General features: G+C 40.0%; 1 protein-coding gene across 6 annotated transcripts in view; it reads left to right on the top strand.

Annotated features, from left to right (window-relative positions):
• KDM4C (lysine demethylase 4C) overlaps positions 1-3,356 on the top strand; it is a 261,790-nt gene extending 258,434 nt beyond the window's left edge. For all 6 annotated transcript variants that reach the window (XM_065662339.1, XM_065662337.1, XM_065662336.1 and 3 more), the window contains one exon: positions 1,258-3,356. In XM_065662339.1, the coding sequence (XP_065518411.1) occupies positions 1,258-1,434 (177 nt within the window). In that variant the 3' untranslated portion in view covers positions 1,435-3,356. The remainder of the gene's footprint in view (positions 1-1,257) is intronic.
• Positions 3,357-16,798: the final 13,442 nt, after the last annotated feature.

Genomic DNA, 16,798 nt, shown 5'->3' with positions numbered 1-16,798 from the left:
CTGGCTAAGATACCTTTTTGTCAGTGTATTTGGCATTAATGCACACATCTTTCAGTGTCCTGACCATTTAGAGTTAAGATAGATGTCTTGGAAAGTTTTAAATAAACAATCTGGTTGGTTATATTCAATTGGACTTTTCATTGTGCTTGGAAAGTATTCCACAAACTTTTTTTTTTTTTAGAGACTATGTGTAAAAAGCATTTATAATTAATTGCACATTCTGTAGAATGCAAACTTGCAGTTCACTAAGGATAACGATACAAATATAGTTGGGTTTATGCTACTCTTTTTAAAATGGTGTTTTTATTGACATCATGGTTTTGTTTTGGGTTTTTTTTGCATTTGACACAACTGACTTCAGTGGAGGATTAAGTACAGGTTAAAAACACTGAATTTGGTCAACTAAATAAAATAAGCTACAGCCTGTGCTCAGACCTTTTCATGGTTTTCTATTATTGCCTCAAATTCTATGAATCCAGAACTTAAACTTACTGGCTATGGCCAGCACCTCCTTCTCTCCTCATGCTGAAAACTATGCAAGTTAAAGACAGCTAGTGATGCTGTTCCCATGTCTTGAAATAAGTGACACCATTTCGTTACAAATGATGCTATTCCCAGTCCTGGCAATTTTACCATGACTCAGTAGTGGAAGTTGTTCCAGAAATTTCTGCAGCTGCTTTTTCCCAGCTGGCTTGCTGTTTGCTGTCCTGCTGCTTGGTTTCAGTTGATTCCCAAATGGTTCAAGTTTGCTGGCAGGCAACCAAAATTGTGACTCTGATTCCTTGAAAATTAGGCAGTGTGAAAGTTTCTTTTCAGAGGTCTGTGCTGTAGTACCTTGCATTTCAAACTTATCTGAATAACACAAAGCAGTAGAAAATACAGCGAGGATTGAACCTGCCCAACAGTTACATTACTTCCATGTTGCTGGTTTTCACCTTGAATTGGAGTGATTGTGTGACCTCTGGATAAAATCAAAACTAACAACTAATGTTGGTCAGATGTTTCTAAGGAACACTGCAGACCTAGAGAACTAAATGGTCAGTAGTATATGCAAAATACAGAAAAGTAAAAATTATGCTTTAAATCTACATTTAAAATATATATTTAATATTTAGGCGTCTTCCTGAAAACAGTTGTAACTGCATAATAGTAGTCTAGCTAGCTTCATATGGTCTATCCAAATCTGTGTTTCCATGTAACTTGTCAGAATATGATGGCCTGTATGAAGCTATATGTGTAATTTATGTCTGGTTTTAGTCTACAGCCTCTGACATGAGATTTGAAGACACATTTTATGGAGCAGACATTATCTTGGGAGAGAAGAAGAGGCAGAGAGTACTGAGTTCCCGCTTTAGGAATGAGTATGTGGATGATCCGGGATACCGCACTTTCTTAAAGAGCTCATTCCAGAAGGAATGCCAGAAGGGACTATAAAGAAAGCAGGAGAGGGAGAGGGATGTTGATTACAAAGCATGCAGCATTATTTTCAATTAGTTTCAGTTTAATTGAACACTGTTTTACAATGACCTAATCTGTAGATCAACCTCATAAACTGAAGTTCTTGAGTTCTGATTTCTTCAGCTAATGTATTAAATTTTATAATGTTTTGGTTATGAAACTAAGGGGGAAAACAAGTGAGAGAAAGAGGGATTACACAGTGATATGCTGAAGAAAACATTCACTCCTGTTCGCATTGAAATATGTGGTAAAATTCCTTTTGAATTGTGAGAGAAAATTCACATTCAAAAAAGGAGACATTTTAGTAAGCAGAGATAATATCAGTAGCTCATTTTTTTTCTGCAGGCAGGAAAGGATGTTAAGTTCAGTAACAGCAGTTTTCATAAAACATTTTAAAAAAATACGAGTATGTACAGTATTAAGACAAAAGCTGTACTTACTTTGTACAGTGCTTTTACACTTTTATGTCACTACTGCTTTCAGCAGGGTTTGACGTGGACTCAGCTGTTGGTTTAGATATTTTTGGCTTTTAAGGAAGATACCTTTAGCACAGCGAGGATGTTTTGTATATTTAAAGAGGCAGATTTTGACAGTTATTTTTCAACGTGTTTTTCATAAGATCTGTTAAAACAGCTATTTGTAAAATACGAGTTTCTTTCATTATGTGTTTGAAAAATTAGAATTTAAATCTATATGCTTAACAGCCTAGTTTTGAATGAATATATTACGCCTTTTCTTTTAAATTAATGTTCTATCAATGTTTCTATCTAGTAATGTTTTAAACTAAACAAATAAATACTGTCTTTTACTTGCAGCATTTTGTCTGTTGATGTGATTTTCAATCCTATTATTTTATACTTATAGGAATCAAGGGACTTCGCTATATGCAATATGCATGTAGTTTCCTGAACACATCAGAGTATGTACACACTCACAGGCTTGATGTTAAAATGCAAACTTGATAAATACTGTGCTTTCATTTCCTGTCTATTTCCTTGCATTCTTTGGGATCTTGATCTTTTTGTATGTTTCACAGAAATCAGAAAGTCTGAATTTATCTGAAAACTTGGGTATGTGAAACTAGAAGAATGCTTTATCAAAAAGACATCATCGCTTTCTTGTAAATTAGACTGTCAGCAGGATTTCTGAGTGCCTGCCACAGGAAAAAGAGCCCTCTCAAAATCCAGTTTCAATCTGAGCACTGTTGTTTTGGGGTTCTGCTTACGAAAAACCCCAGAATGTATGGACCCAGAGGATTTTTCATGACAAACCCAGACCTCTGTGTGCTGAGGCGCACAGATCTTTGGTTTACTGTATCCATTGCATATTTATTATTTTTCAAGTGGACAGTGAAGTCTTTTAATTTACTATGTGACACCTCTATTGACAATTTAAATTTTCTGTTATTAAATGCCTCTTCCTGCATCATGAAATTGCTCAGAATCCTTTTAGTCTAAGAAATTGTTTAGCTTTGACAATCGGAATATATTTCTAATTTATATTTTATGTTGGAATATATTTCTACTTTCTCTAGAGTAGTGTATTGTGGTGGGTACTGTCTGGCATATTTCAGGATATCAGAACCCTTTCTGGTATTGTAAAGCAAAAATAAAACCTAATGAAATATTTGCCATATGTGAGATTGCTCCTGCCTTCTAGAGGTAAATGCGTCTGATAACCTAACTACTGATGCATACTTTCAAAGTACTTTTGTAGAATAAGAGTGCTTTTATGATTCACGGTGAAGGTTCAAAACACCTGTGATGTTACTAATTGTTAAATACATATAAATATATTTTGTAATTAAATACATGATGCTATGCAGTACTGCAGAGGCTAGAAATCAAATGTATGTTCTTTGCCCAGTTCTGATATGACCTGTTATCACACCATGAATAAACTGCCTCATCGCTATAAAATGGATCCAGCAGTTTTCTCTTCAAGTTCTGTGAAATTTGCTGATTAAAGTACTGCAAAAATTTTTAAAACACACATGCAAAAACTTCAGTTGGCTTGCTTCCCCTTCTATCTTTCAGCAAAAAGAGCCCTCACTTTGGAAGTTCTACAAGGCTTTGAAATTATTCCTGACCTTTATAAGGTGCTATAAAATACCTGATATGTAAATGAAAAGCATTGTCAGTTTCATGGTGGCAGTTTCATGTCTTCTGTCTCAAGACCTCATGGCTTTTGCAGACTGGATTAGCTAAGTAACTGGCCTAGAAAAAGCTTTTCTGTTCCTTTACAACTCCTGAAAAGCCACATTTTTCAGTTCCACATTAGGTATTGATATGGACCTTTCAGGTATGTGAGCGAGCTGATTCACATGCAGTGTGTGGTGTGCTGTGCTCTGGGAAACCAGGAGCTTGCAACTATCTGAATCAGGTAGGTGGACTCCGTTATTTGCTGTTTGTTGTTTGTGTAGCCAATTCTCAATAGCCAGGTTCTTGCTTCAGTGAAACCTTTACCTGTTATTTTGTCCTGCTGTTAGGGCTGGATATGTCTTTTCTGATGAAAAAAACACCCTGGCATTCATAATGATTTCCCTTACAGTGTCTGTATGAGGAACAGTGAAGGGTTACTTTTAAAGACAGGCTAACTGAATCAGTGGTGGTTTTCCTGGGATAAAAATAAATGGAATTGAATGTCTGTAGCAAGAGAGTGGTGCATACCTCAGGACAGGAGGAGCCATGTTCTTTCTGTTATCTTGCTCATACAGGAGGAAAGCAATTGTTCTGTATATTCAAAAATCCTGAAGGCTATAGGTGTGCTTGTGAGTGTACACACACAAATTGGTTTCTTAATCAGGATACATTTTTGCCTTTTTTCTTCTTTTTTTTTTTTTTTTTTTCCTGTATGTTCATACTGATCTAAAAAATATCAAGTATCTGAAGTGCTTGAATTTATTCTGGCTTGTGAAGTAGAATGCTTTAGCACTACAACTGTGATTTCCACAGGTATAGCTAAGGTCTGATAAAATCAAATTACTAGAATTAGATAAAAATTAGATTACTTCTCTTGAATCCTATTTGCTCGCATATTACTGTAGCAAAGCAATTTTGTTGATGCTTAATAGGAGTGCTACAATATATTGTGCTATGCTACAGCAGTTAAAACTTTTCAATTAAGAAGGGTAATGGATAAATTCCCACAAAACATTTTTGCTTTGAAGCTTGTTTGTACTTGCCCTCTGTGATGTAAGTGAACAGCAGTTTTTTGTAACAGGAAAGCTAATATGATAACCTGATAGTTATAAACAAGGGGCAGGATAAAGCTGCCCCTGTTTACACAGTTCCACTCTTTATGATTTTGTGAAATATTTTCCAGTGTGAGAGACATAACTAAAGTGTACTGATAAACTAAATTCTGCTTGAGTTATCATCTGGCTAAATAACAAATAGTTGTATCTGCTACCTGTTCTGGTTGATTTAGCCATCTCTATTTAGTGGCACAGTCACAACTGTTAACTTTGATAAAAGATGAAGGTAAAATGATAATTTCGCTTGCTGTTATGAAATGCTGCATTTTCTTTAGTCTTTAAATTTTGTAACGGTATTTCTGTTTCTTATTAACCAACCAAAGTATTTCATGCCCAGTGTTTAGTATTAGCAGGAGAGAAAGTTTGTGTCTGGTGGGCAGGAGGAATCTTTCTTGCACATATGCAGAAAAGGCATATCTGTATTTCTTAAAAATTTTGGAACCATTTAATAAAATTATCACACGCCTTTGAACTTTGAAAGCCATCTTTGAAGCTTCTAGTCATGAATTCCAAATGCCTTAGATAGCATTCTTCTCTGACACATCTAGCAAAAAGAAAATGAGCGATGTTGTGGTAGGGCATAAAGGTTTTACTGGAGTTCATCTGAGCGATTGTATATGTTGTCTACTTGGTTATGGCCTCGCTGTTACTCAGACTGAATTGTCCTGCAGCCATGCTGCTAAGACATTGTGCTCAATACTTTAATGCATTTCCTCTATACCTAGATTTGTAGGCAGGGCTTGTAGCTGCCAAAACTTTCTTCTGGGAGAATCTGGTTTGAGTCACTGAAAACTTTGGCAATTCAGATACCTTACAATTTGAAAAATTTATGTGTCAGTCTGTGCTTGAAAAAAGTCAGGGAACATCAAGCAGTTTTTACTGTGGAACAGGGACTTTCTGGTGGATGAGAAAGGGTGCTTCCTAGAATCAGGGAACAAACCCTGTCAGAAATAGGTTTGTTAATGTTTCAAGAGAGGTGCTGTCATTTTGACTGAGCTATTATAAACTGACTGGTGTGTGAGGGGGTCTCCAAGATAATGTCTTGGAGGAGCCTGGACCACTTGCAGTGCTTGCGCCACCCCAGGGCCCTTCTGCAGTGATAGAGGGGGCTGTGCATGCGTTGTCACCACAGCCAGCTCAGCACTGACGTTGTCAGGCTTGCAGTCTGGGAGGGTCTTTTCTTATTCAATCTAGTTACTTAAATGGAGCACAGAGACAGGCTCTCCAATGTTCTCAATGCCCTGCTAATGTTGCTGCAGTAGCACAGAAAAGTGGGATTAAAAAAGACCCGACTTCAGTACAAAGGTGTAGAGTTGAAGGCAGATAAGAAGGATTCAAGGAGGTGGCGAAGATTCAAGGAGGTGGAAGAGGAAGAAATAGGGGGACTGCATTCCGAAGAAGGGATTTGTTCACAGTCCCTTGCAGAACCCATGATGCCTGAAGCTCAAACTTCTTCTGGTATAAGCAAATGGCTGTGAAATGTACCAGCAAATTACTGGCTGGTTGCCTTTAGTAACAGCTATTCCTGATGCCAACAACTGCACGAACTCAAGGAACACTCATCTTTGTTCTCCCAAGAATTTGGTCCTGCTGTACAGATTGAAAGTCAGTTATGTGGGATGAGTTCAAATATATTTATTTATTTATTTTTCAGATTGGTCATTAAAAAGATCTGTGTGTTTGTGTGCATTTAAATCGCTACACTAGAGTTAAGGTTGCAAAATTAGGTATGCAGCCAATGTCAGAATTTTCCCAGAAGAAACATAATGCTTAAAGCTTCTTTATATGTTCCTTACAGATCTAGTCATTAGAGAAGCTGTGGGAAAGAATCACCGTAATGGCTGTCTGGGATGCACAGGAGTTAAAACAAGGAAGAATAGAGAAGAGGTGCTGTATTCCCAAAGGGCATTTTTTGACACAGTGCTAACAGTTGATGGCAACGTCATTCTGCATTATTGAGGAGAAGAGGCTCAGAGAACAATGTTGCAGAACAAAATTATCTTTGAAAAGTTTCCATGTCTAAACGTAGTTCACTGCAATCCATGTCTCTCCTTTTCTCTGTGAGCATGGGCAGTGGACATAAGTAATAAACAAAGCCGGAACGTCAGTCCAGTCCAGTCAACTAAATCTGACTTCCATGACCCGGTTGTTTTACTTAGAGCCCTATGAGTGAAAGCAGGAGCAGGAGAATTTGATTTTTATTTATTTATTTACTATTTTAGTTCGAAAGAAGGAGCAGAAAACCAGGTATTATTTTTCCTTTTCCTATTGACTTACTGAAATAGAAATAAGATTTCTGTGCTGAATACCTCTTCGGTTCATCATTTAAGGTGTTAAGTCCTCTCAGATGAATGGCTGGAGCCATTCTGTTCTCTGCCTATACATTTTTGTAGCTCTCACTTCAGAGTCTCCCACCAGAAGGCAGGGTAAAATGGGCTAAAATTTTTCTTCCACCTCCATGTACAGAAGTAGGCTAAAGGACATCTTCCTGTCTTCCTTTGGCAATTGTGTTGAGCTAAGACACAAAGGGAAGCTGTTCAAAATCTTCAGTTCTGTATATGACTTTGGCATTCATAAAGGGCCTTGCCTGGTGGGTGTTGGTTTAGTACGTATATCTGACTGAGTGTCCATGTGCCGAAAACCAGTCTCTTGCTCTGTAGTTTGATGAAGTAGGTAGTTATTCACATGCTCCAGATTTTAAGTTCTCTGCTGAAAACATCCTTTATGACTGAAACATCCTGGTCAGTAACATCTAGTGTGAAATCCCAGTTCTACAGAAATCAGAAGTTCCCCCGTGATCATGGATATTCAATCTGTGATTTTAATTTCAGTGTAATATTTGCAGTTTCAAAAACTAGAAGACAAATATGTTTTACCTTTAATGAAACAGTCTGTTCCTGAACAGAAAATAGTAAACACCAGAAATGAATAAATGACCAGCATGCATTTGATAGCAACATACTTGACTTCATTGATTTGTTGAAAAAAAAAAGAGGAAATGGAATTTTACATTTGTTCATGATTAATAATTTTTAAAATATCATTTATGCAAAAAAATGTCATTGATTCAATTAAAGAGAAGACAAAAGCTAATTTGGGAATGTCAGGGGGTAAACAAGACAAATTATATTTTCAGGGAAATTATTATGAGGACCTAAGCTGTGTACAAAGTTCTAGCAGTAGTATGAGATGCATAGGTTTATTTTCACAGAACAGGCATCCTAGGCCTTGCAACCAAAAAGCCACAGTTCTGTGTCCTATGGGTATGCAGTGCCTCACCTCTCTTCTTCCTCCTCTGTCTACTGTGTGCCTCAGAAAAACATGTGATGACTCCTTCCCATGATTTATCTAGTATTTAGAACTCTTGTATAGTGTGTCTTTGTAGCAGAGAAAAACACGTAAATGGAAGAGTATTTGCCAGCTCTTTGTCTGGGCTTCCACAGCTGGGGATGGTGACATGTGCTGTAGGGGTGCACATAGACCACAACCCCTACCCATAAACATGCAGTCAGTGTGCATCGCTGTCGAGTTTGAGCACATAGTTTGGTGGCAGTCCTTCAAGGCTGTGTGGCAATAGGTACTTTAAAAAACCAGAAAATGCTATTGGTGACAGTATCATGAAGTGTCTATCAAATTGATTGCTGGGATAGTAGTGAGAATGTTAACATCAATTAGCAATGTTTTAATAAGACACAGGAAACCAATTGAAAAACCCCAGGAGGGTAATCGCTTGCCATCAGAAGTATTAATTTGATGATGTGTTTTAAAAGGACACAGTAGCCACTGAGGGAGGCCCTGGGGGAAAACAATACTGGTATGTCAGCACAATTGATTTCTCAGTGATTAAAAGCAACTGATCTTCATGACAAGTTTTAAGGTGTCCAGTTGAAAAGGAGATGTTACCTCTGGGCTATTGGAGAGTCTCATATTGCTATGATTGCTTGTGAAAGAATGACAGAAAGGGTTGCTACACCTTACCAGATGTTCTGGGGTATGTCACAACTTCTCTGGCTTGTCTTCTCCCTTTCTTGCCTAAGCCATATCGTAGCAGTCAAGGATGAAGAGACAGTTCAGGTCTGAGACATGCACATCTCTACTCCTCTCACAGTGCTGTAGTGAAAAAGCAGGTCTGACAATAGTGAATACTATTGCAGAAATTTGTTTGACATGTCTATTTTAAGTGGGGGGTGGGGTGGGGGTGGGGGTGTACGGACAGTAGTTTCCATACAGGGCAGCACCAGAGTTTTCAATGCAGGATGGGTGCCCAAGTCCGCTGCTAAATACTGCATAGTACTAATGTGAGAGCTGGCTGAGTAAAAGCTGCAAGTTTTGGCCCACTGAAAGTTGTAACAATACAGCTATTATAGCTTAGTTCTCAGTTATAGATTGTTCTTATAGACTGCTATAAGAACAGTCTCTGGCATCCACTTGCTGCTGTCAGGCCATGTAATCCATTTTCTCTAGCAAATTTTGTGGTATTCCCTATGGCAGAAACACTGTTTTGCATTTTGCTATGTTTCTTTTTATCTGGCTTTTGTGTTTTATGCTTTGCATATAGCCTTTAGCCAATACAATTTCCTTGCTATCATCTCTCCCTTTCTGTCTGTTGCTTCCTTCCCCAGCAGTTTTTAACATGTGAAGGCCAAGGTATTATGGATTACTGAAAACATTCTTATCTTCTATACAGTTCTGTATACACTCCTGTACTGACAGTGACAGGCTAATGCTTAGTTTCCATGGTGAGCTTGATTTTTGCCTGTCTTGATACAGAGTGAGTTAAGATTTTAAGTGTACATTTAATGCTGTATTCTTTGCTCTGAATCTTTTAGAATTCATTAGGGTTCAGTTCCGGGGTTGAAGTTTAAGCCAGAATGGAAATATCTCAGGAATTTTTGCTAAATCAGTAGACTACATTAATATCTTTCTTGTCATACTTTTAGATTTTCTGTGGTCGTATATGGCAGAAATGTTGATCCATAACTGCATTATAACTGTTTGGTCATTTTTGTAGCAAAAACATGTTTCTGAAAGATTTTGTAATTTTTCAACGTGGAGTTTTTCAGCTTGCTAAAAATATATACAGAAAAAGCTTTTCTTTTGTATCACCATGCTTCATGAACTGAATCTTACCAAATTTATTCCCACATATCCACATAAGGACCCCATTCCAAAACATACTTTTGGTAAGAAACGAGTGATAGAAGAAAGCCCAAATTCTGTATCTGAACATTTGGAGCAGCAGTCTTGGAGTGTAAGATACTCTTCTAAGTGTGTATTTTCAGGTCAATCTTAGACTTCATAAACTCATCAGTAGTGCAGTCTTTTAGATGGAAGTCTTTCAGTGGCTTCCCCAGAGAGCTAATGAAAAGCTGTGGTGGCATTCCAGTTGGTAGTGGTTATATCATTAGCAGTCTTTTTGTAAAATTCCATTGTCCTGCTAAAGAAGATGCCTGTATCTTGATTCTTTTTCAATACATATATTAATATATATATTATAAACAAATTATTTAAATGATTTGTTGCTTCGGATGAAATGTTGACAATACATTTAATCAGAATAGAATGAAAATATCCCATTAAAACTCCAGAAGAGAAAGTTAAACTTGCTCCCTCAGCAAAGGGTTTAAGGCTTAAGAGGTGGTGGCTGGTACAGGTGATGAGTTAGAAGGTGGCTTCCCTCCAGTGCGCTGTCGTCACTCTGCTCTCTGTTCTTGTGACTTGATTGTTGGCTGTTTGCTGACATGAGCAAGATATCCCCTTAATCTCATTGGGTTTAATAAGATTGGTTGTATTCAATTAAGTACAAGAAACATAGTCTTACATGAAAGTTTTTTATCATTAAAAAAAGTCTTTAAAAACCTAATTTTTAGCTTAAATAGTCATTGAGGAAGTAACTTTTTCCTCCCTCCCAGCCTTTCAGGCACAACTTTTCTGTTTGGTAGGAAACAACAAAACGCTGCTCAACAGTTAATTCTGTGATTACTGTTAATGTTTTTATAGTTTTTTATAGTTTCTTTTGTTTATTAGCTTTTTGGCATCAAGTGAAACTTTTACTACTCAACAACATGTCACTTTCTACATAGGGTAAAAGGGTACTGCAAGGATACTGATGAAAGAGGGAGCTATATTCACTGATGGAGAAAAGTCTGAATTTTTCTTCCAAACCCAGTTAGTACTTGTTCCCTCGGTGAACAGAAAGCCCATGCAGTTACAAATAGGGTGATTGGAATCATAGAATCATAGAATGGTTAGGGTTGGAAAGGACCTGAACGTCATCTAATTCCAGTCATTTCCAAGAAAAAGTCTTGCTCAAGCCAGCCTAGCTGGATGTTAGTTGCTGTGGCTTGGGTTTGCTGGCATTTCTGTGGCCCTTCTCTGGACTCTTTCCAGCAGGTCCATGTCTTTCCTGTGCTGAGGACTCCAGAGCTGGACACAGCACTTCAGGTGGAGTCTCACCAGAGCAGAGGGACAGAATCACCTTCCTTGACCTCCTGCCATGCTCCTTTGGATGCAGCCCAGGGTACAATTGGCTTTCTAGGCTGCAAGCACACACTGCTGGATCATGTCCAATCTTTCAACCACCAGTACCCCCAAGTCCTTCTCCTCAGGGATATCCTCAATCCCTTCATCCTGTAGCCTGTGTTGGAACTGGGGTTGCCCTAACACAGGTGTAGGAACTTGCACTTGCCCTTGTTAAGCCTCATGAGGTTTGCATGGACCCACCTCTCAAGCCTGTCCAAGCCCCTTTAGATGGCATCCCAACCCTTGAAGGTGTCAACAGCACTACTCGCCTTGTTTGCTGACTGCGCACTCAATCCCACTGTCTATGTCACTGATGAAGGTATTAAACGGTACTGGTCGCGACACAGACCCCTGAGGAATGCCATTTGTCACTGGTGTCCATCCAGACATTGAGCCATTGACCATCCAGCCATTCCTCATCCACCAAACTGTCCACACATCAAATCCATATCTCTCCAGGTTAGAGAGAAGGGTATTGCAGGGGACTATGTTAAAGACTTTACAGAAGTCCAGATAGGCAACATCCATAGCCCTTCCTTTGTCCATTGATGTAGTAACTCTGTCATAGAAGGCCAGTCTTTTTGTAAAATTCCATTGTCCTGCTAAAGAAGATGTTCTGAAAACAATCAGGAAGGATTATATTTCATCTTCAATATGGCTGTACTACAACAGTGCTACTATTTTGAATTTCAGATTAGTTTAATTGTGCTCTAATGAACAAAATTGGTTGTCCTAGTGTAATTAGGATTTCAACTGAACAGTTTAGCAAATGAATACAATGGTAATTATGGCTGACCTGATCTTTCAGCAGCCTGAGTTTCTCAGCTGCTTCTTTCTCTTTCCCTCTCCCCATGTAGAAGGTTGCCAGTGACCCCAGAGAGCAGGCACCAGTATTGCTTTTTAATGCCGCTTAGTGAAGCAGTCTCACTGCAGGACAAATTGCAAAGTTAGTGAAATAAAAGACTGAAGAAACTATCCTGTTAGTGGAGACAGGTTGGAGAAAAGTCAAAGTTAGTAGTTGTACAATGCTGAATACCTCTTCTCTTCACAGTATAAATAACAGCAGTGGCAACATGATTCGGTGCCAAAAGTATCATCTGATATTTTGACAAGTGAACCTTCACAACACTGGTTGCGAAATAAATGTATGAGCCCAGAGAACAGTCCTGGTCATCTTTGTGAAGATAAGCTTTGTGAAGACTATCTTTGTGATTTAGTCTTCACAAAAAATCATAGAATAGTTTGGATTCATGGGACCTTTTAAAGGTCACCTAGTCCAACCTGTCTGAAGATGACCAGGGGCATCTTCAATTAGATAAGGTTGCTAAAAGCCCCATCCAACCTTGGTCTTGGATGTTTCAGGGGATGGGGCAACTGCAACCCCTCTGCGCAACCTGTTCCAGTGTCTCACCACCCTCATCATAACATGATTTAGATTTTCCAGACTATTTGTAACAATGTAGCAATTACTTTCTTTGTCCCTCTTTAGGGGCGTGAACTCAGCCACATTTAGTAAAGATGGGTCTTTGAAATACGAGTAGATATTTGGTATTATATAATTTCCTAAGTTTTCAAATGTTACCTTCTCATGATTTGATGATTACAAACAGGAAGGAACAGCCCTCCCCTGCCACCCCCCCATCCCCCGCCCCCATCCTTCAAATCTGAGTAATACATGGGAGAGCTACCTAGCAGAAAACATAAAGGGAAAGGTACTTTTGAACTCTGCTGTAAGTCTCCTTTCACTCTCCATTTCTATTTTGGCACATCATACACCCTCTGTACCTTTTTCCTTATTTATCTGATCCTTTTTCTAGCCAGCCTCCAACAAGAGCATTTCTATGCAAGTAGGTATCCTGCCTCATACTCTTTTGATCTTTGATTTGCTGGCAACCAGAGAGTTTATTCTACACATACATTGAGAGCTCTTCGTTAACCCTCCTTACTGATTCATTGGAGGGGTGTATGGTAGCTGCCAGGGGCTACCTGGGGCTCTACAGTAGCAGCCAGAAAGTTTTCCAATTTAAATCTCAAGAAAGTCGGGGATCTGAAAGTTGTATGTATCAAGAAGAGGACAGACCCAAAAGGGAATTCCTAAACATACCCTGTCTGTCAGAATAGAATAACGAGAATGAAGTAATACTCTTGGTTTTGTTGGATATACAGTATCTGTGAACATGCTTGGGAGAAAAAGAAATTTTGCAGTTAAGTAATGCCTGTGTATTCTGTTCACATCTGAAAGGCAAGCCATTTGCCTTCTATCATACTTTCTTGTCTTTCACAGCTGAATTTCCTGGTGTACATGTAACCTCTAGCTGTGCTGGCTTGGTTTTTTGCAATGATGCAAAAGTCTTTTTGCAATGATGCACCTTGCTAGCTATGGGGAGCACAACACTGCTCCCTTAGAGAAATCTTACTCTCACTGTTACTTCATTTATTGTTGTTGTCACTATAGCTACTGTCATTCTCCCTGTAAAACAGATTTGTCTGAAATGGAAGGATCTGACTGCTCTTTGTGTATGGGATATCTAAGTAATGTGGTGTGTTGTTTTGCCCCAACCCATAATGGGATTTTGCAGAATATTGGAAAGTATGGCTGTCGTGGTTTAAGCCCAGCCACGCAGCCCTTGCTCACTCCCCTACCTTCCTCCTGCCACTCCCGGAGGGATGGGGAGGAGAATCGAAAGAGTGTAACTCCCACGGGTTGAGATAAGAACAGTGCAGTAACTAAGGTATAACACAAACCACTGCTGCTACCACCAGTAATAATAATGATGAGGGAAATAACAAGGGAAGAGAATACAACTGCTCAAAACCTGCTGACTGATACCCAGCCCAACCAAGCAGTGATCTACCTCTTCCGGGTAACTGCCCCTAGTTGTACATCCTGGGCATGATGTGCTGTGGTATGGAATACCTCTTTGGCTAGTTTGGGTCAGGTGTCCTGTCTCTGCTTCCTCCCGGCTTCCCCTCTTCCCTGGCAGAGCATGAGACTCAGAACGTCCTTGGTCAGAGTAAATATTACTTAGCAGCAACTAAAAACATTGGTGTTATCAGCGCTGTTCCCAGGCCAAAAGTCAAAAACACAGCACTGCACCAGCTACTAAGAAGGAGAAAAATGACTGCAACTGCTGAACCCAGGACAATGGCTTAACCAAACACAGATAAGCCCAGAGGTTTCATGTGGTTTTGGCCATGTTTTTGATTCATTGGTATTGACCTATGTTTAAAGTCTCAAAAATGTGCTTTGTAGGTTATCACTTTTACCTCATTAGATCTGCTTACTTATCAGTATGGCAGAGAAACAAAAAAGATGAAAGAGCTTCATGTGCTCTTTAATTTTGTAAACTCATCAATAGGAGGGTGTGAAAAGCATGCACAGACAGCATTAATACAATAAACAAACGAACAAAAACATTCCCTTCCATATAGTGGCATGGATTTCCTTTTAACCCTGATGAATCTTCACGTGCCTTCCTTTGACTGCAGCATCTCATCCTCTCAGAAGATATGCCACTGATATGTTCAGTACACTGCTGGTTACACTTCAGAACCAGTTATTAAATGAAGTGTTAAAAAAGTAAGCATGCAATAATAGTAGTTTGTCTTCCTTTCAGCTGTTTTTTTTTTTTTTTTGTTTTTTTTACAGCTTTCTAGTGCTTGGCCAGTGCACTGAGGTTATTTCTTTTCTTTTCTATTTATGTATCTTATTCTATATGACTACTTGTCATATCTGCTGTTTCTTACACTAACCCAAATGAAGAACTGCTATGTGTTTTCTTCAGGGAGGAAAGCCACTCACTTTTTCCTCTTACTCTATATGTGAAACTGGAATGGAGAAGACAAAACAAATCGGTTGGGATTCTTGAACCTGTCTGGGAAGAAATAGGGAACACACATTTTCTTGTCCTGTGACGATGCTCACGAGCATGCTTCAGCATGGAGACCTGTATCTATCTGTAGCATAACCAGCTAATATGATGGGAGCCGTCCAGACTCTATCAAAACTAAGCAGAAAATACAGCCAAAAAGGAGGAAAAGCTCTCTCCCATCCTAGCTGCTTTCTGGTGCTCAAAGGTGTGGCACAGAATCAAGGAACCTGGCATGAAGCCAGTCTGCCATGAAATACCCAGATGCAGAGGGGAAAAAAAAATGAAGAAAATGGAAATGTAGAGATATTCCAGCCACTCCAGCCAATGAGCCGGCTTCATTTGGAGCTCGGCTCAGATACCTCTATACAAATGCCTGTAGCATGGGGAACAAACAAGATGAATTAGAGATGTGTGCATGTCTACGGGCATATGACATAATAGGCATCACAGAAACATGGTGGGATGGCTCCTGTGACTGGAGTGTTGGAATGGAAGGTTACAGGCTCTTTAGAAAAGACAGGCCCGGCAGGTGGGGAGGGGGAGTTGCCCTTTATGTTAGGGATAGGCTGGAGAGTATGGAACTCTGTCTGGGGACAGCTGAGCAGTTTACAGAGAGTTTGTGGGTCAGGGTTAAAGGGAAAACAGCCGTGGGAGACATTACTGTGGGGATCTGCTACAGACCGCCTGATCAAGGAGAACCTGTGGATGAAGCACTCTACAGACAGATAGGAACAGCCTTACGCTCGCAGGCCCTTGTCCTCATGGGGGACTTCAACCATCCTGACACCTGCTGAAATGACGGTACGGCCCGGCACAAGCAATCCAGGAGGTTCCTCGACTGTGTGGAAGACAACTTCCTTCTGCAAGTAATAGAGGAGGTGACAAGGAGAGGTGCCATGCTTGACCTCGTGCTCACCAACAGGGAAGGGCTCATTGAGAATGTGGTGCTCCAGGGCAGCCTTGGATGCAGCGATCACGAGATGGTTGAATTTGAGATCCTCAGGACGGTGAGAAGAGCGTGCAGCAAGCTCACTGCCCTGGACTGCAAGACAGCAGATTTTGGCCTCTTCAGGAGCTTGCTCAGTAAGGTTCCATGGGGTATAGCCCTGGAGGGCAGAGGGGCCCAAGACTCTTGGTTGATATTCAAGGATCACCTGCTACAAGCTCAGGAGTGTTGCGTCCCAACTAGAAGGAGGTGCAGCAGGAGGGCCAGGAGACCTCCTTGGATGGATAAGGAGCTGCTGAGGAAACTTTGAGTGGAAAAAAAGAGGCTTATAAAAGGTGGATGCAAGGACAGGCAGCCTGGGAAGTGTACAGGGATGTTGTCCGGGAAGCTAGGGACCAGGTTAGGAAAGCTAAGGCCCAGTTAGACTTAAACTTGGCTAGGGATGTGAAAGATAACAGGAAGGGATTCTATAGGTATGTAGCGAATAAAACACAGACTAGGGAGAACGTGGGCCCTCTCTGGAAGCTATCAGGAGAACTGGCTACCCTGGATTTGGAGAAGGCTGAGATTCTGAATTACTTCTTTGCCTCGGTCTTCACCGGCAAATGCTCTGACTGCACCACCCAAGTCTTGGAAGGCAGACGCAGGGACTGTGAGAATGAAGATCTTGGGCCCACTGTAGGAGAGATTCTGGTTCAAGACCATCATAAGAACCTGAATGTGCACAAGTCCGTGGGACCTGGT

Source organism: Lathamus discolor, chromosome Z (genome assembly GCF_037157495.1).
Source record: "Lathamus discolor isolate bLatDis1 chromosome Z, bLatDis1.hap1, whole genome shotgun sequence".
Lineage (NCBI taxonomy): Eukaryota > Metazoa > Chordata > Aves > Psittaciformes > Psittacidae > Lathamus > Lathamus discolor.
The sequence above is the reverse complement of the archived record's forward strand: the minus strand, read 5'-3'. Positions and strand labels throughout refer to the sequence as shown.